The sequence below is a fragment of the Vulpes vulpes genome, chromosome 5 (genome assembly GCF_048418805.1).
Source record: "Vulpes vulpes isolate BD-2025 chromosome 5, VulVul3, whole genome shotgun sequence".
Lineage (NCBI taxonomy): Eukaryota > Metazoa > Chordata > Mammalia > Carnivora > Canidae > Vulpes > Vulpes vulpes.
The window spans coordinates 58,529,080-58,551,645 of NC_132784.1; the positions used below are offsets into that span (position 1 = coordinate 58,529,080).

A 22,566-nucleotide genomic window follows, 5' to 3' on the forward strand; every position below is an offset into this window, starting at 1 on the left:
AAAGGGGTGAGGGGCGGGGGCTCCAACAGGGACCCTCCCCCCACCCCCACTCCAGAGCTTCCAGTCCAGCTTCAGGGAGGGGCCCCAAGGGTCCTGTGGGCAGTGCCCAGGGGGGTCCCATGCATACTCTCCTCCCATTGGCTGGCTGTACTGGCATGCAAATGAGGGCGCGCGTCACTTCCGGAGGCAAATCGAGCGCCATTTTCTCTTTCTGGCCGTGCTGGGAGGAGGGGACGGGGTCGCGCGGGGGTGGGCGCGCGCCGAGGCGGGGGTCCCGCCGCGCGGGGCGGAGGCGGGCGGGAGCGCGGGGCCCCGACGGGCCACGGCGGCGCGGCAAGAGGCGACGGGGGACGCAGCGGCGCTCCGAGCGCCCAGCGGTAGGTACGACCCAGGCCCAGCCCCGCGGCGACGCCCCCGGCCCTGCCCGGCCCAGGCCCGCGGAGGCCCGACGGCGGCCGCGCCCCGCCCAGCCCCGCCCACAGCCCGCGGCCGGCGGCCGCCTCCCGCCTCCCGCCTCCCGCCTCCCGCCTCCCGCCTCCCGAAGCCTGCGATGTTGGCCCGGCGTGGGGTTCGCGGCCCGGGCGGCGGCCGTCATCCCTCCGCATCACGTGGGCGTCGGGGGTGGTCGCGGGGGGCGGCGGGGCAGGACGCGGCGGGGCGGGGACGGCCGAGGGACGGAGGGACGGAGGGAGGGAGGGAGGGAGGGAGGGCGGCCCGCTTGCTCCGCGCAGCCTGCGCCCGGGGAGCCCGGCGGGAGCGCCCAGGTCGGCCGTGCGGGTCCGGGGGCGCGGAGCTGGGTCCGGGGCGGGCTCCCCTCGCGGGCTCCCCCCGCGCCCCCGGCGCCCACGATCCCGCTGCCTCCGCCGAGCCCGCCGACCCGGACGGTCAGACGGACTCCGTGCGGACCGTGCGCACTTGCATAATCCGAGTCAGGGGTGTTACGTGTCCGAGTATGGGCGGGAGACTCGCCGGAGTGCTGCTCGCACGCGTCCTGGTGGGACGGAAGGTGCTCACGGTCCCCGGAGGCCCCGAGGGGCCGGCTGTGGGGGGGGGCCGCCGGCGCACGGGCGCGACCCCCGGGGCGGCAGGGCACGGAGTGCAGGGATATCCCGCGGAGGCCACGGCCACCGGGCTGCGGCGGGGTGACAATCGAGTGCCGTCAGGTGGGCTGGCATCGGGGCTGCTTGCAGGTGGTCCGTCGGCGCGGAGGAGGGCCGAGGGGGCGGGGCTGCTGGGGTCTGCGGTCGAAGGCGGGCACCCCGGGACACCTGTTAGGGCCGCACCCCGCTTTGCCCGGCGCGCTTGCAGCATTGGCGGGTGCTGCGGCCCCGGACCCTGACCCATGTTCCGCACCCCGGCTGTCTCACCGTGTTAGGGCCTGTCTACACGGCCCCTGGGAGGCCGCAGCTCGGTGCCGCAGGATTGTGAGCGTGCAGTGGTCTGCTGCGGTGGTCCGGACGCTTCATTGGATGCTGGTGGTCACCGTGCCTCTGGTCCCCGCCCCGGGGACAGACCACTTAACTACAGCTCGTGGTTGTGGACCCAGTTGGAATCCAGGACGTGCCCTAACGGACTCTGCTGCTGAGACTGCTGTGCAGTGTGGGTGTTTTTGGCACATCCCTCTATAACTTCAGTTTCACACGATCTCCCAAGTTCCTGTGAGATGACCTGAACCACTCATTTTTGGAGTGGACTTTTTCCAGAATGAAATGATCTTAAGTGATCTTGATCCTAAAAAAACAAAAGAAACTGTAAGTGCTCCCTTGGGAAATCGTATTTTCTTGTGCAGTGAGTGGAATTTGGGGGAGGCCCACGTGTATCACCCACTGATAGGAAATGTGCAATTGACCACTTAGGTGGACAGGGTCCTGTGGCCACCTTCTGCTGCTGTGTCCTAATGAGGAAGGTATGCATTTAACCTACTTGGGAGCCACAGTAACCATGGTGAGGGAATGGGGTGCTTACATTTGAGAATCAAAGTTCTTGTTCTCCAGATTCAGGAAAGGACAGACAGTTCCTTGGCCCTACTCCCAAGGCTTCAGCAGGTAACTACAGGGCCTAGTTGCTGACAGCCTCATTTCCTGTCCTCCTGAGAGTTAGCCAGGCTGCAACAGCCTCTGGGAACCACCCTCTGATGATGTGCCCATCCCCAAACTAGTGCTCAAAGTCCACTAGTGCTTGGATGCTGTGCTTCTCAGAGCCCGGTGGTAAGATCCAGTTTCAAGATTAGTGCTTACCATGTGAAGCCATCCTTCTTTGCCTGCAGTAAATGTAGCTTGCTTCCTTGTTTCAGATACAAGTGGGTGATGGTTTTAACCTTGGACAGGTCTGTTTAACAGCTCTGGGGAAAAGGAGAACCCCAAAGGATGGAGAACAGATGGAACTTTAAGGATGAAATGAAAGCAAGTAGAGTTGAGTGGAAAGCATCTAACAGTGATTTTCATTGAGGCTTGCTCTGGCTGAGGAAGCCAGTGTGGGCTTGAAAGTGACCTTGTGTTTAGCTTTTAGGAACACCCTCATGAGGTGCTTGACAGCTCCTCAGTGAGACTCTGGGGCTTGAACTCATGACCCTGAGATTAAGAGTCAGACGCCCAACCTGCTGAGGCACCAGGCGCTCCCAGGTGAGGCTTTTGAAGGCTAGAACCCATATGTGCATTTCATTTTTAATAATTTTATAATTTTTAACTTTATTTCTTAGGATTTAATGTTCTTCAATTATAAAGTGCTAAATGATCCTTCAGTCTCTCCTTCTACTGAACCTAAGATACACTTTTGACATAGACGATGAGATTTGGAAAACTCACTCCAAATTAGCTTTTCAGAAACTTTTTGTTTCCCTTGTACCTACTGGGAATTCCTCCCTCTTACAGGTTAACCCTTCCTCCCTCTGCCCCACCCATTTGATTCCAGTCTGCCTCTTTGGTTTTATTTACCTTTGGTCAAATATATGGAGACTTTTTTTTCCTTTACCTCGGTCCTTTTTTGGTTCTGATCTGTTCACCTAGACTGTCTTGGGCTCCAACTGTAAACCCTCCCATAGCCGTTTTAAACCTTTATGGCGCTTCCCACACGTCTTATGATTCCTGTTTTATTTTTATCTCTTTTGTTCATTTATTGTGAACGCTTGCTGTATGTTATACTCTGTGATTGGCCCCATGCAAAGAAAACATGATTCCTACCCTGGAGGAGTTTAACCTAATAGAAGAAATAGATATATAAATGGATCATTGCAACAGGGTGCCATGCAAGAAGCATAAACTCTGAGGGGCACCAGGCATGCACTGAGGGAAGAGGGGTGACAAGAGGAGTGTAAAAGTGGAATTGCTGACTCACAGATGTTGTCGTTTAAAATCTTGGGAAATATGGCCAAACTGCTTCTGAACATGTAGAAATTATGATTTTTCCACTTAGTTTCACTGCTAGTGGATATTATCAATGTTTAAAAGTTACTGTTCTGTTAGTAAGATTGGCATTCGTTATTTTAACCTGATGTTTTTTAACTTGAACTTGATTTTTTTAGTGTGATAGCTTACACATTAAAAAAACTTTGAAATAGTTGCAGACTTATAGAAAGCTGCAAATATAATACAAAGAACTTTTTCTCCTGAAACATTTAAAAGAAATTAGCTAAGCAAGATGCCACATTACCCCAAATATTGTCTGTTTCCTACAATAAGAGCAGTCTCCTACATCCAGAATAAAACCATCAGAATCAGGAAATGAATAATTATCATCAAATCCTCAGATTCCACTGAAATTTTTCCAGTGTTCCAATAATATTTCTAGTAAAAGAATTAACTTAGAATTGCACTTTGTATTTACTCATTTTTAGTCTCTTTCAGCGGGCAACAGTTCTGTAGTTTTCCTTCCGTATATATATTTTTAAAGTGTGTAATTCATGTCGAATTATATAGTCCAATGAAAGAACATTTCTGGTACACTCCAAAAAACCTGTTTTCATTCCCAGCCAACTGCTAACCCACCTTCTATCGCTGTAGTGTTGTCTCTTCTGAATATTTCACATAAGTGGAGTCAGATGATGTGAGGACTTTTGCATCTGGCTTCTTGCACTTAGCATGATGCTTTTGAATTCATTTGTTTTGTGGTGTGTGTCAGTACCTAGTTTTTTGTTTTTGTTTTTGTTTTTAAGATTTTATTTATTTATTCATGAGAGACACTCAGAGAAGCAGAGACACAGGCAGAGGGAGAAGGAAGCTTCATGCAGGGACCCCGATGTGGAACTCGATCCTGGGACTCCAGAATCATGCCCTGGGCTGAAGGCAGGTGGTAAACCACTGAGCCATCCAGGGATCCCCAGTACCTCGTTTTTAATGCCAAGAAACATTCTGTTGTATGGGTATACCACATTGTGTTTATCCATTTACCATTTGAAGGACATTTCAATTTCCATGTTTTGGCTGTTATGAATAGTGCTACCTTGTATGGTCTGGACACTTTCGAATAGTATAGGCTATTTTGTGCAGTGTCTATTAATTTGGGTTGAGAAGTCTACCAGACTTCTGTGAATTACTCTTCTTCCTTTGGTATTTATTTACTTGTTTATTTAGAGGATGAGGAGGGACGGAGAGAGGGGGAAAGAGAGAGTCTCAAGCAAACTCCATGCCCAGTGTGGAGCCTGACTCAGGGCATGACCTCACAACTCTGAGATTATGACCTGGGCTGAAATCAGGAATTGGATGCTTAACCAACTGAGGCACTTATGGCGCCCCTTACTTAATTATTAAGTAATTTTAGGGAGGTGCTTGGAAATCATGTACATATCTCACTCCTCATCAGATTTTCAATATATTTAATTTTTATCACCATGTTGATGATTACCAAATCACGCCACAATTTTGTAGAATAAAGCATTTGGTTAAAATTCAGTAATTCTTTGAATCTAGAGTTCAGACTGGAGCAGGGGAAATGGCTTATTTCTGTTCCTTATCTAGGAAGACTCAAAGGCTGAGGTGACTTGAGAGCCAGGTGTCTAGAAGTGTCTTCACTTACTTGTCTGGTGGTTGAGGTTGGAACATCTCTGTATGGTCTCCATGTGGGCTAATTGAGCTGCCTCATGACATGGTGTCTGGATTCCAAGGTGATGGTGCTCAGAGAGTGAGCAGAAGCTTGCTCTAGTCTTGGAAGTCACATGGCATGACCTCTGTCATACTTTATGGGTTGAGTCAGCCACAGAGTTCTGCCCAAGTTTAAGGGGTGAGGCATAAGTGCCCCACTTTGGGGGAGAATTGTCAAGATCATATATATTTTTTTAAAGATTTACTTATTTATTAGAGCATGTGCGGAGAGAGTGGGAGAGGGTGAGAGAGAATGTGAAGCAGTGCCCAGTGCAGTGCCCAATGTGGGGCTCGATCTCATAACTCCGAGCTCACAACTGAGCCAAAATCAAGAGTCAGACGCTTGACTGACAGAGTCACCCAGGTGCCCAAGGTCATATTGCAAAAGAGCATGTGGGGTGGGAAGTACTGTTGCCATTGTGTTTTGAAAAATTCAGTGCCACAGGTTGTAATCTATTACTGTCATTTATTTTTTGCCCAAATTGTCTCATATTTGGGTGGTGGGAACTTTTTTTTCTTTTTTAAGATTTTATTTATTTATTTATTCACCAGAGACTAGAGAAGGGGCGGGGGTGAGGGGAGAGGCAGGCAAAGATACAGACAGAGGGAGAAGCAGGCTCCATGTAGGGAGCCTGATGCGGGACTTGATCCTGGGACTCTAGGACCACGCCCTGGGCCAAAGGCAGACACTAAACCACTGAGCCACCCAGGGATCCCCAGTGGGAACTTCTTTAAGCTGGTTTCTTTTGAGTCCTTTTGACACGTCTCATCATTCTTTGAACAACTTGCTTATTTTCTGGTGTAGGACAGTCTTGGCTTGTCTTATCTTTTCCATGCTTCAGCCCTAGAATCAACCATTTTTCTAAGGAGTCCTGGTTCTTTGTGGAAAGCGGTATTTAGAAAGTAAGATCTGGGCGGGGGGGGGGGGGGTGCCTGGGTGGCATAGTCAGTTAAACATCCAGCTCTTGGTTTTGGCTCAGGTCCTGATCTCAGGGTCATGATATCAAGCCCATGTGGGGCTCTGTGCTTGGTGCCTCATCTGCTTGATATTCTCCCTCTGCCCCTCCCTGAACCCACTTGCTCTCATTCTGTCTTTCAAGTAAATAAATAAATCTTTAAAAAAAAGAAAAGAAAAGAGTAAGATTTGGGCTTTAGGAGTGCTCACTGTTATTGGAGTGTGTAACTGCCTCTAGACTCTCTTAGTAGAGAGAGCTATGGAATATATATGTACAGGTTTACAACTGTATCTTTTATGTATGTATTAAAAACAATACAGTCACACCTGCATTCTGATTAAGTACCACAGGATTTAGTTTAATTTTATGCCTTTTCAGATACTTTAAAAACAGCTTTATGGAAATATAATTTATAACCATACAGTTCACCTGCTTATTTATTTAAAAAATATTATTTATTTATTCATAAGAGACAGAGAGAGAGAGAGGCAGAGACACAGGCAGAGGGAGAAGCAGGTTCCATGCAGGAAGCCCGACACGGGACTCGATCCTGGGTCTCCAGGATCAGGCCCTGGGCTTGAAGGTGGCGCTAAACTGCTGAGCCATCCGGGCTGCCCCAGTTTACCTGTTTAAAGTGTATATGTGTGTGTGTATATATAATTATAGTTCACTGGTGTTTAGTATATTCAGAGAGTTGTGCATACATCACCACAGTTGGTTTTTTAGAACATTGTCATTGTTCTAAAGTCCTGTTCCCCTTACTCATCACCTTCCAGTCCTCCTCAGCCCTAGGCAACTGGGACAACTAGTATTCTACTTTCTGTCTCCATAAATTTGCCCTGAACACTTTATATGAAATACAACATGTGGTTCTACATGTCTTTCACTTAGCATAATCTTCCTCAGGGGAAATCCACATCATAGCAAACGTCAGTACTTCATTTCTTTTTTGGCCAAATATTTCATTGTGTGGATATACCACGTTTTATTTATTCATTCATCAGTTGATGGACATGTGGATTGTTTCCACTTTTTGGCTCTTGTGAATAATACTGCTGTGAACAAGTTTTTGTTTGAATGCATGTTTTTAATTTCTCTTGGGTGAAATTGATGGTTCATATAGCACCTATATATTTCATCTTTTGCGGAACTGCCAGACTGTTTTCCAAAGTGACTGCACTGTTTTACTTTACCACAGCATATGAGAGATTCAGTTGCTCCACATCCTTTCCAACACTTGTGTTTTTTCTTTCTTCTTCTTCTTTTTTTTATATTATAGTCCTGTTAGTAGGTATAAAGTTACATATTTCACTGTGGTTTTGAGTTTCATTTCCCCACAGCTAATGTTGTTTAGCATCTTTTTATGTGCTTAACAGCCATTTGTATATTATCTTTGGAGAAATATTCAAATTTTTGCCCATCTTCTTTTTTTAAGATTTATTATTTTTTTTTAGAGAGTATGAGCAGGAAGGGCAAAGGTGGGGAGAGAGAATCTCAAGCAGGCTGAGCACAGAGCCTGATGTGGGGCTGCATCTCACGACCTTGAGATCATGACCTGAGCTGAAACCAAGAGGTGGACACTTGACTGGCAGTGCCACCCAGGTGCCCCTCTTTTGCCCATTTTTAAGTTGGGTTGTATTTTAATTATTGAGTTATAAGAGTTGTAAGTTCCTGATCAGAAATATGATTTGCAAATGTTTCTTCTTGTTTTGCGGTTTCTTCTTTTTTTTTTTTTTTTGCTTTTTTGATGGTTTCCTTTGAGGTGTAAAAGTGTTATATTCGATGAAATCCAACTTATCCCTTTTTCTTTAGTTGTTAGTTGGTTTTTGGTGTCTTATCTAAGGGTCCATTGCCAAATCCAAGGCCATGAAAATTTATGCCTGTTTTCTTTTAAGAGATTCAAAGTTTAAGCTCTTACATGGAGACGTATGATCCATTTTGAGTTAATTTTTGTGTGTGATGAAAGGAAAGTCCCAACTTCATTCTTTGGCATGTGGATATGTAGTTGTCCTAGCATAATTTGTTGAAAATTACTCTTTTTTTTTTTTTTTAAGATTTATTTATTTGAGAGAGGATTTGAGCATGCATGTGTGTGAGGTAGGGATGGGCAGGGGGGGAGAGCCTCAGGCAGACTCCATGCCGAGCATGGAGCGTCATGTGGGGCTCCATCTCAAGACCCCAAGGTCACAACCTGAGCTGAAACCAAGAGTCGGACAACCAACTGACTGTGCCACCCAGGCACCCTGAAAATTACTAGTTTGCCAGCTCTGTTAAATATAGATGTAGATATAGGTACTCAGTTTTCTTTTCTTTTTTCTTTTTTCAAGGAAAAATTAAAAAATGTTTCAAATTCCTGTGGAAAATCTTGACAACATCAGGAAGGTACGAAAAAAGGTGAAAGGCATTCTTGTGGATATTGGGCTTGACAGCTGCAAGGAATTGCTGAAGGTAAGAGTCCATAAGTGAGATTAAGAGAAGACATTTCAGTGATGTAGGGTTGGCTTTATGGAGGTGATTTGAGAGTGTTTTGAGGAATGAGTAAGGTTCCTCAAGGTGGAAATTGCTAGTATTTCAGAAGACTGCTTGAGAGCATCATTAGTTCTTTTTTTTTTGAGCATCATTAGTTCTTATTTCAAGGTCCTGAATGGGAAAAATCTGCAGCCAAGAATACTGTCTGGCAAGTCTGTCATTTAGAATAGAAGGAGAGATGAAGAGCTTCCTAGATGAAAACTAACAAGAGTTTGTGACACTAAACCAGCCCTGCAAGAAATGATCTTTTTTTTTTTTTAAAGATTTTATTTATTTATTCATGAGAGACACAGAGAGAGAGAGAGGCAGGGACACAGAGCAGAGGGAGAAGCAAGTCTCATGCAGGGAGCCTGACGTGGGACTCGACCTTGCATCCCCAGGATTACGCCCTGGGCTGAAGGCGGTGCTAATAGACTGCTGAGCCACCCAGGCTGCCCAAGAAGTATTCTTTTATGTCTTTCTTAAAGTGAGCTATTTTAAGCTATTCAAGTTTTTAAAGTCTTTTTTTTTTTTTTTTTTATGATAGTCACACACACAGAGAGAGAGAGGCAGAGACATAGGCAGAGGGAGAAGCAGGCTCCATGCACCAGGAGCCCGACGTGGGATTCGATCCCCGGTCTCCAGGATCACGCCCTGGGCTAAACCGCTGTGCCACCCAGGGATCCTTATTCAAGTTTTTAAAAGTTACTTTTAGGGATCCCTGGGTGGCGCAGCGGTTTGGCGCCTGCCTTTGGCCCAGGGCGCGATCCTGGAGACCCGGGATCGAATCCCACATCAGGCTCCCGGCGCATGGAGCCTGCTTCTCCCTCTGCCTGTGTCTCTGCCTCTCTCTTTCTCTCTGTATGACTATCATAAATAAATAAAATTAAAAAAAAAAAAAAAAAGTTACTTTTAGGTGGTGCTTTATGTAGTTACTAGTTATCAAATATGTTTGTTCTTGATCTTTGAAGGGAATGTGTTGAATTATTTGTTATTTTAGCCAAAGAAGACCCTGACTTAACTCCCTAGATGGTTGGAGTAATTACCAAATGGGGATTCATGTGATGGGGCTTTTCTGCTTTGTGAATTTAATATATGTAATTTTAACAAAAGTTTAAAAATTAAGGTCACAGTCATACTCTGATAAGTTATGTTCTTTTAATTTTCTCCTTTCTTATTAACTTGAGGCTCTATTGCCAGCTATATATTTTCAAGTTAAGAAATAGAAATTGTGGAGTGAGGCTTGATGTGTATGCTTAAAGCCATTGATAGTTCTGTGCATGTTTGTTTTATTCATAACTATCGAAATAAGGACCATGTCTACTTTGACTTTCTTTTTAGACTTGTGAACAATTCAGTTCACAGTATTGGCCTCGGAAGGGTTTGGTTTCTTAATTTTCAAATCTCAGACTTTCAGCCAGATTGATTTTATTTATAAAAAGGTGGCCTAATACTGAAAGACTAATAATTACCAGGATCCTCATTAATGGCCAGAATTTATTTTTGCCCTCATGTAGACAAATACTAATTTCTAAAAGGTTGCAGGTAATTTTCTGTTGAGACATTGCCACCTCAGAGAGCTCTTCCCTCTGAAATGCTGCCTTCCCTGTGCTCTCCTGGCTTACCAACTCTGTTGTACTTCAGAGTTCTCATGGTACCTGATATTATTTTTTTATCTTTCTCCCCCACTTGAATAAAAGAAGACAAGGACCTCTTGTTTTGTTCATCGACGGTATTACCTGTGATCAGAATTATGGTCTGGTGCATAGGTGTGTAACAGATACATCTATATTTTTAATAAATATTTTTTGAATGAACAAAAATATAAACAGTACTTTTAATAACAGACTATGACTGAAAGTCCATTTGCAAATAAAAGGATGGGGAAGATATAAGTGGAAACCTTGGGTAGATCATACTGCTTAGGAACAGTCTTACAGTGAGAGAACCTTGGAGTTCTTTGCATCTCTATTTATTTTATTTTATTTTATTTATTTTAATAAATTTATTTTTTATTGGTGTTCAATTCGCCAACATAGAATAACACCTAGTGCTCATCCCATCAAGTGCCCCCGTCACCCAGTCACCCCCACCCCCCACCCCCTGCCTACCTCCCTTTCTACCACCCCAAGTTCGTTTCCCAGAGTTAGGAGTCTCTCATGTTCTGTCTCCCTTTCTGATATTTCCCACTCATTTTTTTCTCCTTTCCCCTTTATTCCCTTTCACTATTTTTTATATTCCCCAAATGAATGAGACCATATAATGTTTGTCCTTCTCCGACTGACTTATTTCACTCGGCATAATATCCTTCAGTTCCATCCACATTGAAGCAAATGGTGGGTATTTGTCGTTTCTAATGGCTGAGCAATATTACATTGTATACATAAACCACATCTTCTTTATCCATTCATCTTTTGATGGACACCGAGGCTCCTTCCACAGTTTGGCTATTGTGGACATTGCTGCTATAAACATCGGGGTGCAGGTGTCCCGACATTTCACTGCATCTGTATCTTTGGGTAAATCCCCAGCTGCATCTCTGTTTATAAGTCATTTTATGCATGGGGTTTAAGAAAGCAAGGCCATTATTTGGAGACAAAATTAAGCAGATAAATAGGAGACATAGTCCAGGGATGCCTGGATGGCTCAGCAGTTGAGCGTCTGCCTTCAGCTCAGGGCGTGATCCCAGGATCTGGGATCAAGTACCACATTGGGCTCCCTGCAAGGAGCCTGCTTCTCCCTCTGCCTTATGTCTCTGCCTCTCTCTCTCTGTGTCTCTCATGAATAAATAAATCTTTAAAAAAAAAAAAAAAACAGACATAGTCTGTTACATTAGTAACAGATAAGTCTTACAAAGTTCCTGGACCCAGTTCTGACACAACACCAGGGGTTCTGGTTTCCCAAGTGTGGAAGCTCACCAAAGCAGGGAATAAAATTCTTACTGAGGCTTCATTAATAGTCAGAATTGATTAAGTCATTGGCTGATTCAACCTCCAGCCCCCCTCCCTTCCCCAGAAGGTTCTAATCCTCAAATAATGTGATCGGTCCTCTGGGGAACCAACTGTATGTACCCTTGGGTACATACAACAGAATGACCCCCTTGGGCAGGGTCTACAAGTCACCTTTATGGTTTTGAAGCATTTTCAGGAACTCTGAATGAAGACCATATTTATCTGAGAAATACATATTTAATCATCTGAATGACCTTATAAGTAAATTTTTTTATAACTTTCTTATAAATCATTTTATTGCAGCAAGTACATGTATTGAAGTAATATTTGTAGAGAATATATAAATAAGCTAAGAACACAAGTGTATGTATATAGATATGGGGTATTTCAAATGATAATATATGGGAACCTCCTACAGTGGTGCCTGGCATGTGGTGTACATGGTGATGCTCAGAAAGCGAACCCTGAAGATATCAGACTGAGAGTACCCTTAGGTCACTGGGATACCTTGTTTTTAATCTTGCCTTTTATTTTAATCTTGTCTCTTACCTAATTATGTGCCCTTGGGCAAATCAGTTCCTCTTTAGGCCTTTGGGCCTGTGTCCTTACTCCATTGAAGGACTGTAGAGATGAGGGCACTAGGGTCGTTACCCAGGAGAGGGAGGCAGTTGAGCAGGAGCTCAGAGACACACTGGCAGAACTGTCACTTCTGGCTTGGGGGGCTTGTGTGGCCTTTAGGGAGGTGAGATTGGAACTGTTTTTGTTTTTAAAGAACGAGTAGGATTACCTAGTGGAAAGAATTAGGGTATTCCAGGAATCTGGAATTTAAAACCACAACCAAATTGATTAACCCCCATCAAACCAGGCTGAGTGAATTCAGAAACACATTACCCTTTAACCAGATTAACCAGTCATTCTCATTTTATTCTGTTTGGTTTAACGTTGGCTCACTTGTGTGTGTGTGTGTGTGTGTAATACTTCACATGTGTGTTTTCTAAGAATAAGGACAGTCTCTTACCTTAACACAGGGTGATTGTCAGCTCAAGTAAACTGGTATTTTTATCTTTCTGATCTGGTATTTTTATCTTTTGTCTGATCATTTATAGCTCCTCCAGGTCCGCGATGGGCCCAGTCTAGGAGCAGGCATGGCCTTTAGTTGTCATGTCTTTCTTGCATCTCCTTGAATATGAATTCACTTTTTGAATGGAATTCTGTTCCAAAATTTGTTTTGTTTTATTCTTAGATAAAACATCAGTAATAACTAAAGTTTTTCATCCTAGTGTCCTTGTTTTTGACTTTGTATAGAAAATATTCCTCACTGACTTTTGCTTCCTTATTAGTCAGCCTAAGAATGTGTTTACTCATCTGAATTTGTTCAAGGCTTGTTTACTTTCTGACTGTGCTGACATAGAAGCGTACATACTTCTCAAGGGAAAATTGAGAGATTTAGGGACGCCTGGGTGGTTCAGTGGTTGAGCATCTGCCTTTGGCTCTGGGCGTGATCCTGGTCTTGGGATCGAGTCCCACGTCGGGCTCCCTGTGAGGAGCCTGCTTCTCCCTCTATGTCTCTGCCTCTCTATCTCTCTGTGTTTCTCATGACTAAATAAAATCTTAAAAAAAAAAAAAAAAAGAAAATTGAGAGATTTGAATGGTGTACAACTATTAGGTTAGTTAAACTCTTAGGTTAAATATTACAAATTCTTTTGGGGGAAAGTTTTGTTTTTCTAAAACTATAGTTCTGTGTTTTATAAAATTGTTTAAAATTCAAGCTATGTGAAGTTCAGTTTAGAAAAATAAGAAAATATATGCAGAAACATGGATACAAGAAGACTCATTTGTAAGCCATTACCCAAAATCTCTCCCATTGTTTAATATTTTTGTATGTCTATCTAGATTTTTTTTATAAGTGGGAGAGATCAAACTAAGATACTAGCTTTGTTTTGTCTTTTCACTGAATTTCATATTAAGAATTATTTTCCATGTCAGATGCATTTATTCCTAATCCCCCAGAGTATTTAGAATTTCTTGGTTTCAAGCAGCAGAAACCAACACTAGACCAAGTTGAGCAACAGGGAATTTACTGGCAGACTGAGGCTTCCAGGAATGGAAGGAGCTGAGGGAACACCTGTCCATGCTGCTTTCTACTTCTTACCCAGCCAGCATTTCAGATTTCAGTGAGATGTCACTCTGCCTTCTCTAATTTGTCCCAAGAGTTAGGACCTCAGATTTTAGGCTATACAACTCTTGTTGAAAGCCTCTCTGAGAAAAATGAACTTGAGGGAAGAGAGACTCTTCCAAGAACCTTATCTTCTTTTTTAAAAGTAGTTCTAAACCCTGCTACTCATTAGAGTCTCTTGATTTTTTTGAAAGTTTACATTTGGTCAGTTAAATATGGGCTGGCTCTTTAGTTTACAGGGCATTGGGCACAGTGAAAATGTGGACCTGCGCTGGCCCACAGGCCTGTTGTCCCAACCCACAGCACGTGGGTGGCTCCCAAGGGAGAGGAGCCTCTGTGCTGGGATGTTTATGGTACCTGGAGCCTGGCAGGGTTCCAGGTCCCCACCTTGCCTCCTCCCCTGCCCCAGCCTGTGCTAGGCTGCCATGGGAGGTGACCGTGGGATGTGGACTTCCTGACAGTGTGCTAATTGCCCCATGTCGTGGAGGACAGAGGGATGTAGAATGGGGGCTGAGAGAAGGGTGTTGGGTGAGTGGAAGACAGAGCAGGGACAGAATCTTTCCCAGGAATACTGGAGGGTAGGACCATGCATGAGCTGGAGCTCCAAGCTCCTAAAATGTGCCTCATGGTCTTTTTTTTTTTTTTTTTTAATTTATTTATTCATGAAAGAGACGGAGAGAAGCAGAGGGAGAAGCAGGCTTCCCACGGGGAGCCTGATGTGGGACTCAATCCTAGGACCTTGGGATCACGACCTGAGCTGAAGGCAGATGCTCAACCACTGAGCCACCCAGGTGCCCCAGTGGTGCTCTATTATCCTATTAGAGTTTAACTCAAATGTAAAATTATTAACAATTTCAAGATGGTGAAAACAGAGTGTTAAACCCTGGCGGCACTAGGCCTGTGTCCCTGGAGTCAGCCCTCGCTGGTGTCAGACCCACAACTCTGGGATCATGACCTGAGCTGAAGGCAGACACTTCACCAATTGAGACACCCAAGTGCCCCAGATTTTTTTTTAATATTTAATAATTTAGTTTACTTAACCTCATATATTAAAAATATTTCAGTATGAAATCAATATAAAGTAAGTAATGAAATATGTTGCTTTTTTTCTCTAATATCTTCCAACCATATTTAAAGATGTTTTTATTAGAGTAAAATATATATAATAAAGAATTTGCCATCTTTCCCATTTTTAAGTACACAGTACATTAGCATTAATCATATTCACACTGTTTTGTGACTATCTGCACTATCTGTAGTTGACGCCTGCACATCCGGGAGGGCTAGGGGCACCAACCACCTTTCCTCTGCACACTCAAACCTGGATATAACTTTAGATTCCCCCAAACTTAACTACTACTAGTCCACTGTTGCCCAGAATCCTTACTGACAGCATTGGCAGTCAGCACACATATGTTATATGTGTGATATACTGTCTTCTTACGATAAAGTAAGCTAGAGAAAAAAAAAATTTTTTTTAAAGATGTTATTTATTTATTCATGAGAGACACAGAGAGAAGCAGAGACACAGGCAGAGGGAGAAGCAAGCTCTATGCAGGGAGCCCAATGTGGGACTCGAACCCAGGAATCTGGGATCATATCCTGAGCCAAAGGCAGGTGCTTAACTGCTGAGCCACTGAGGCATCCCTAGAGAAATAATGTTAAGAAATCATAAGAGAAAATATGTTTATAAAACTTATGTATATTCATTGAGAAAAAAAATCTGTGTAGAAGTGGACTCATGCAGTTCAAACCTCTGTTGTTTAAGAGTCTGCTGTGTTCCCAAAGTTATCATCTCAAACAAACTAAGCATGAGATAGTCCCTGTCCACCTGTCCAACCACCCCCCACCCCCTGCTAACCCGTAATCTACCCTGGCTCCACGGTTGGCCTGTTAGGGATGTTTCATGTAAGCATAGTTCTTTTGTGTCTGGCTTATTTCACTTATGTTAATGTTCTCAAGCTTCGTCCATGTTGTAGCATGTCTCAAAATGTAATTCCTTTTTATGGCTAAATCACATCTGTTGTATGGATGCACCACATTTTGTTGAACAGCTCATCTCTTGATAGACATTTGGGTTGATCCCATGTTTTGGCTTTTGTGAAGGATGCTACAGTGAACTTTGGCATACAAGTATCTATTTGAGCCTGTTTTCAGTTTTTTTTAGTATATACTTAGGAGTACAATTGCTAGGTCATGTGATAATTTCATATTTAGCTTTTTGAGGAACTACCAACCTGTTTCCATGCTGGCTTCACCCTTCTCCACTCCTGTCATCAGAGAGTGTGGACTCAACTTTGTCCACGTCCCTGCTAACACTTGCTATTTTCTCCCTTTTTTCATCTTCCTGTTTCTCTCCCTGCTTGTTTGCCATCTGGTGGCTAAGGATGTTGAGCATCTTTCATGTACTTTTTGGTCATTTGTATATCTTAAGAGATTTCTGTTTAAATCCTTTGCCCAGTTTTTAATTGGATTATTTGTCTTTCCATTGTTGAATTGCAGTTATTTTGGATATTAAACTCTTATTAGATGTGATCTGCACATATTTTCTCCTGTTCTGTAGGTTTCTTTTGAGTTTCTTTTTTTAAAAATTTATTCATGAGAGAGAGAGAGAGAGGCAGAGGGAAAAGCAGGCTCCATGCAGGGAGCCTGAGGTGGGATTTGATCCCGGGGCCCCGGGATCACGCCCTGAGCCGGAGGCAGACAGACGCTCAACCGCTGAGCCACCTAGGCGTCCCTCTTGACTTTCTTGATAGTATCTTTCAATGCACAAAAATTTTAAATTTTGATAAAGTCCAGTTTACCTATTTTTGTTATTGTTGCTGTTACTTTTTATATCATATCTGAGAATCCATTACTAAATCCAGTCATGAAGATTCTTTTGTATGTTTTCTTCTAAGAGGTTTATGGTTGTATTTCTTTTTGTTTAAATTGTTGAACCAAAAAAAAAAATTGTTGAACCATTTTGAATTCATTTTTGAATGTGTTGTGAAGTTGGAGTCCAGCTTTGTTCTTTTGCCTGTGGAAATTCAGTGTTCCGGTACCATTTATTGAAGAGACCATTTTCCGCTCATTGGACTTGGCATCCTTGTCAAAATCATTTGGCCTTGGATGTTTGAGTTTATTTCTGCTGTCTCTTCTATTCCATTGCTCTGTATGTCTGTCCTTTTGCCGGTACTACACTTTTTTTTTTTTTTTGAAGATTGTATTTTTAAGTCAACTCTATACCCAACCTGGGGCTTAAACCCACAGCTTCAAGATCAAGAGTCACATGCTCTGTAGAATGAGCCAGCCAGGTGCCCCTACACTAATCATTATTTTACCTTTATAGTACGTTTTGAAAAGTGTGAATCTTCCAACTTTATTATTTTTTTTCTTTCAGTATTGTTTTGGATATTTGGGACCCCTTGCAGTTCCATATGAATTTGAGGATTGAGTAATCCATTTCTGCAAAAGAGACTTGGAATTTCGATAGGGATTGTGCTATAGGTCACTTTGGGTAGTACTGATATCTTAACAATATCCACACCCATGAATATAGAGTGTCTTTCTGTTTATTTAGGTACTTATTCTTGGTTCCTCACTGTATCATATTTCTTTCTTTGCTGCCCTGTTCAGAGTGACCATTTCTGAGGGTGACCCTACACTTAAGTTCTGTGCATCAAGTCAGATATTAGATTGAGACATTAAATCAGTGCTTACAAATTGTCATGTCCTAAACCCACCCTTGATGGCAGGCATGCTTTAGAGACCTATGTATGTATAAAGAGATGTTCAAAAGTTTATTTTTTTTAATTTTTTATTTATTTTTTAAGATTTTATTTATTCATGAGAGAGAGAGGGGTGGGGGGCAGAGGGAGAAGCAGGCTCCATGCAGGGAGCCTGATGTGGGACTTGATCCTGGGTCTCCAGGATCACACCGTGGGCTGAAGGCGGTGCTAAACCATTGGGCCACCGGGGCTGCCCAGATGTTCAAAAGTTTAACCTGTTTCTACATCTTATCTATAAAAGCATATTGAAATGTTTTTAGTATCTTCTATTTATTTCCTAATAATTGTTTTTTTCTAACTAGCTCTTTTTTTTTTCCCCTGCAACTGGTGTTGGAAAGCACTGCTTCCTTTAAATTCACTTCCCTTATCTCTTCTGTGACAAAACATTGCTGTCTTTCTTCTTTTCCAGTATTTTCTTATGAAAAATTTAAGCCTAAAAGAAAACCCATCTATCTACCACCTAATTTCTGTAAAATCAACATTACATAGATGTGTGTATGCATATATATAAATCATCATCTGTAAGTTACATATATGTATACATAAACAACTGTGTATGTTTAAGAATTATGTATTTACAAATACATAATTTAGCCCATCATTCTATCTTATTTTTTGATGAATTTCAAAGAAAGTTGCAGCAGCAGTACATTTTACCCTTGTACTCTATCATCTATCAGTATGTGTCAGTAGAGTTTAGTGTTAGTTTTTTTGGGAGAGGGAAGGAATTTATATGCTGTGAAATGCACTTAAGTTTTTGCACATGATGATTTTTGATGTGCAAATCCTACTGTAATACAAGTCTCCCATCAGGATAGAAGACAATTCCATCAGTCTGGAAGGTTTTCTTCAAGCTCTGTTCTAGTCAGTCCCTGTCCCCACTCCATGGCTACCAGAGTTCTGAAATTTTGTACTATGGAATAGATTTGCCTCTTTTACAGCTTTATGGGAATGAGATTTCGATGTACTCCTGTGAAAGATTTTGTGTGGTTGCAGTACTCCATCACATGGACGGATTAGTTTATTGGTCCTTTCTCCTGGTGGTGGACACCTAGGCTGTTCCCACTTTTGGTTATTATGAATAAGCTTCTCCTTATGAATATTCTTATAGAAGTTTTTTTGAGAACATCTGTTTAGTTTTATAGGAAATGGCCATTGTATGATTCCACACTCCTGCCAGTAGTGTGTGAGGGTTTCACTTGTACCCCTTACCATTTGGTAGTGTTGGTTTTTAAAAAATCTTTGAAGGGGATCCCTGGGTGGCGCAGCGGTTTGGCGCCTGCCTTTGGCCCGGGGCGCGATCCTGGAGACCCAGGATCGAATCCCACGTCAGGCTCTCTGCGTGGAGCCTGCTTCTCCCTCTGTCTGTGTCTCTGCCTCCCTGTCTCTCTCTGTGTGACTATCATGAATAAATAAATAAAATCTTAAAAAAAAAAATCTGAAATAGAGTTTACAGTAGCAGTAAGCATGTTCATGATGTTAGCTAACGATGTGATTGTTAGCTGCCTGTTCTTCATAGATCCCTCTTTCAGGGTTAGGAAGTTCCTACCTTGGTGAAAGTGATTTTTCTGTGTCAAGATAATTCTCTTTTTAAAGCCTAATATAGTGAAAAGCATAGTTTGACTTTCTTTTTTAAAAATAAACTGTTAGGGTTCCTGGGTGGCTCAGTGGTTGAGTGTCTGCTTTCGGCTCAGGTCGTGATCCTGGGGTCCCCAGATCAAGTCCTACATTGGGCTCCCCACAGGGAGCCTGCTTCTCCCTCTGTCTCTGCCTCTCTCTGTGTGTCTCTCGTAAATAAATAAAATATTTTATTTATTTATATATAAATAAATAAAGATTTTATTAATTTATTCATGCGCTCAACCACTGAGCCACCCAGGCGTCCCTAGGTAAAATCTTTAAAAAAACAAACTGGGGATCCCTGGGTGGCTCGGCAGTTTAGTGCATGCCTTTGGCCCGGGGCACGATCCTTGAGTCCCAGGATCGAGTCCCACGTTGGGCTCCCTGCATGGAGCCTGCTTCTCCCTCTGCCTGTGTCTCTGCCTCTGTCTCTCTCTCTCTGTGTTGATCATGAATAAATATAATATTAAAAACAAACAAACTGTTAAAGCAATCTGTATTCCTGAGAGAAATTCTACTTAGTTCTTTTTATATGTTGATTTGCAAAATTTTTGTTAATGATTTTTGTATCTATATGCATGAGTGCTGTGGTGTGTAGTTTTAATTTTTTGTAATATCTTTGTCTAGTTTTGGTGTCAGGATAATTGTGGCCTCAGAATGAACTGGGAATTGTTTCTTCCCCTTTAGATTTTCCAGAAGTTTGTCAATTGATAATGTTTCTTCTGCAAATGTTTAGTGGAATTACTAACAAAGCTATCTAGAGTTGGAGTTTTCTTTGTGCAAAGTTTTGTTTTTGTTTTATCTTTTAGAGAGAGAGAGAGAATGACTGGGGGAATTGGCAGGGGGAGAGTCTCCAGCAGACTCCCTGATGAGTGTGGAGCCCCACATGGGTCCCGAGATCACGACCTGAGCTGAGATTAAGAGACAGATACTTAATTGACTGAGCCACCTAGGCACCCACTTTGTGGGAAGTTTTTTTTTTTTTTAAGATTTTATTTATTAGAGACACAGAGAAAGAGAGAGACAGGCAGAGGGAGAAGCAGGCTCCATGCAGGGAGCCCGACATGGGACTCGATCCCGGGTCTCCAGGATCATGCCCTGGGCTGAAGGCAGTGCTAAACCTCTGAGCCACTGGGGCTGCCCTGTGGGAAGGTTTTTAACCATGAATTCAATTTCTTGACCAAGTAGCAGCCTATTATGTTATCTAATTTTTTTTGAGTGAGCTTTGGTAGTTTGTCTTCTTTTGTGGAATTTATTCATTTCAGCTTAAGTGGTCAGATTTATTGGCATAGAGTTGTTCCCATCATTTACTTATCTGTAGAAGCTGTAGTGACTTTGTTATGGGGCTTTGTTTCCTCAGCACTTAATGCTCTAAGCTTCCCTTTATGTGTTGCTTTAGAAGCATTCTACAAATTTGATTTATTGTATTTCCACTTTTACTTAGTTTTAAGATACTGTCTACTTTTGCTCGTGATTTCTTCTTCTATCCATGGATTAGAGGTATGTTGTTTAATATCTAGAATTTGGGGATTTTCTAGGCATCTTTAGTTCCAGATTTCTGTTTCAATTTGGGTTACTTAGCCATACTTCATGATTATTTTAGTCCTTTTAAATTTATTGAGACTTTCTGGCTCTGATAAGGTCTGTGTTGGGAATGTTTCACGTGTGTTTGCTGGTGTTGGGTGGAGACGTCTGTTAGTGTTAGGTCAGGTGTCTGGTTGTGTCTGGTTGTGTCTGGTCCTCTCCATCCTTCCTGTTTTTTCTGGAAGTGTTGTACCACTCAGTGTGCAAAGAGGGGCATTGACATCTCCAACCATCAATTTGGATTTGATTCTTTACCTTTTCAGTTCAATAGTTTTTACCTCATGTACTTACTCTGAGTGCATACTTGTTTGAATTGCTTTGTTCTGCTAATAAATTGATCCTATTACCATTATGAATTGACTTCCTATCCATTTTGATATTCTTTTTTTCCTCCATGAAACCTAGTTTGTGTGATGTAATTTCCTCCAGCTGTTGTTTGATTAGGGAGAGTGACCTGACCCATCTCTTTCAATCTTTTTATCTTTAACCTGTCTGTCTTCATATTTAGAGTGAGATTTCTGTAGGTAGCATATAATTGGGTCTTGTTTTATGTGCCTGTACATTTCAGTATTGAGACCAGGGAGGGTGGCTTGCTGTCTGTTTTGTAGATAGACTTTCTTGGAATGTAGCCATGCTTGTTGGTGTTTATGGCTACTCTTGTGCATGGTGGTGGCACTGAGTGGTTGTGAGAGCAGAGCCCTCAGTATTTACTAACTGCCCTTTACCATAGGGGGAGTTTCCTGCCCCTGTTAATTTCGTGTTAAGTCATCGTTATTGATAGGGTTGGGTTTCAGTGTCCTGTCTCGCTGTTTACTAGTCTTCTCTGTTTTTTCATTCTGTCTCCACTTTCTTTTGGTTTGACTATTTTTTATGATTCCATTGTATCTCCTTTATTGGCTTATTAGCTCTGTGTGTTTACCTTTCTGATATACTGCTTCACATTTAAGGACCCTACAAGGGGCACCTGGCTGGCTCTCGTCAGTGGAATGTGTGACTCTTGATCTTGGGGTTATGAGTTTGTAGGGGTTAGAGATAACTTAAAAAATAAATAAAAATAAAAAAGAACCTTACAATACTAGGCTTCCGTTTCCCACTCTAGCCATTGTGTTGCTGTTACCATACATTTTCTATATATGTTATAGACCTCAGAATACGTTATTTCCAATTTAAATCCTTGTAATAATTTCTACTTTTCTGTAGTTCTGAATGGACTCAGTAAGCAGTGTACTAGGATAGGCATATTTTTTTTTAATTTATTTTTTTATTATTTTTTATTTTTAAAAAATTTATTTATGATAGTCACAGAGAGAGAGGGGGGAGGGCAGAGACACAGGCAGAGGGAGAAGCAGGCTCCATGCACCAGGAGCCCGATGTGGGATTTGATCCCGGGTCTCCAGGATCGCGCCCTGGGCCAAAGGCAGGCGCCAAACTGCTGCGCCACCCAGGGATCCCCAGGATAGGCATATTTGAAGGCAATTGTTATATTATTATCTGGCTTAACTAATTTTTTATGTTACAAGTCTTTAATTATAAAAATAGCAATACAATCTGTAAAAGTTAGAAAATACAGGTGGTCATTTCTTTAGAAAATAAAATTCAAAATGCCATACTCCTGCCTGTTAACATCTTGTTGTTCAGTGTCTTCTTTGTGTGTGTAGTGAGCCACAGTGAGCTCATATTGATGATGCTTTTGTAGTACTTTTCAGTTACCTTCCATCCTTGTGTCATTAAATGTTTGTCTTTTTTATCTGACAGTCCATATTCATGTCTTTCCAATGTCCCCAAATGTGTTTTACACTTGGTTTGTTTAACCCAGGTTCAGTGTGAACTGCATTGCATCTGGTTTTTTGGTTCTCAGTGTCGTGTCCTGTCTGACCCATCTCCTCACCACTTTCTGTTGTGTTGTCCACTTCCTTGTCCACACCT

The 22,566-nt window shown here is 42.6% G+C and overlaps 1 protein-coding gene across 7 annotated transcripts in view; it reads left to right on the forward strand.

Annotated features, from left to right (window-relative positions):
* The first annotated feature begins 223 nt into the window (after window positions 1-223).
* Window positions 224-22,566, forward strand: part of ADNP2 (ADNP homeobox 2) — a 31,681-nt gene continuing 9,338 nt past the window's right edge. The window contains exons 1-4 of one of the 7 annotated variants that reach the window (XM_072758163.1): window positions 261-377; window positions 1,376-1,751; window positions 2,502-2,621; window positions 8,359-8,479. In XM_072758163.1, the coding sequence (XP_072614264.1) occupies window positions 8,372-8,479 (108 nt within the window). In that variant the 5' untranslated portion in view covers window positions 261-377; window positions 1,376-1,751; window positions 2,502-2,621; window positions 8,359-8,371. The other 6 variants (XM_072758162.1, XM_072758165.1, XM_072758161.1 and 3 more) reach the window with 6 other exon arrangements.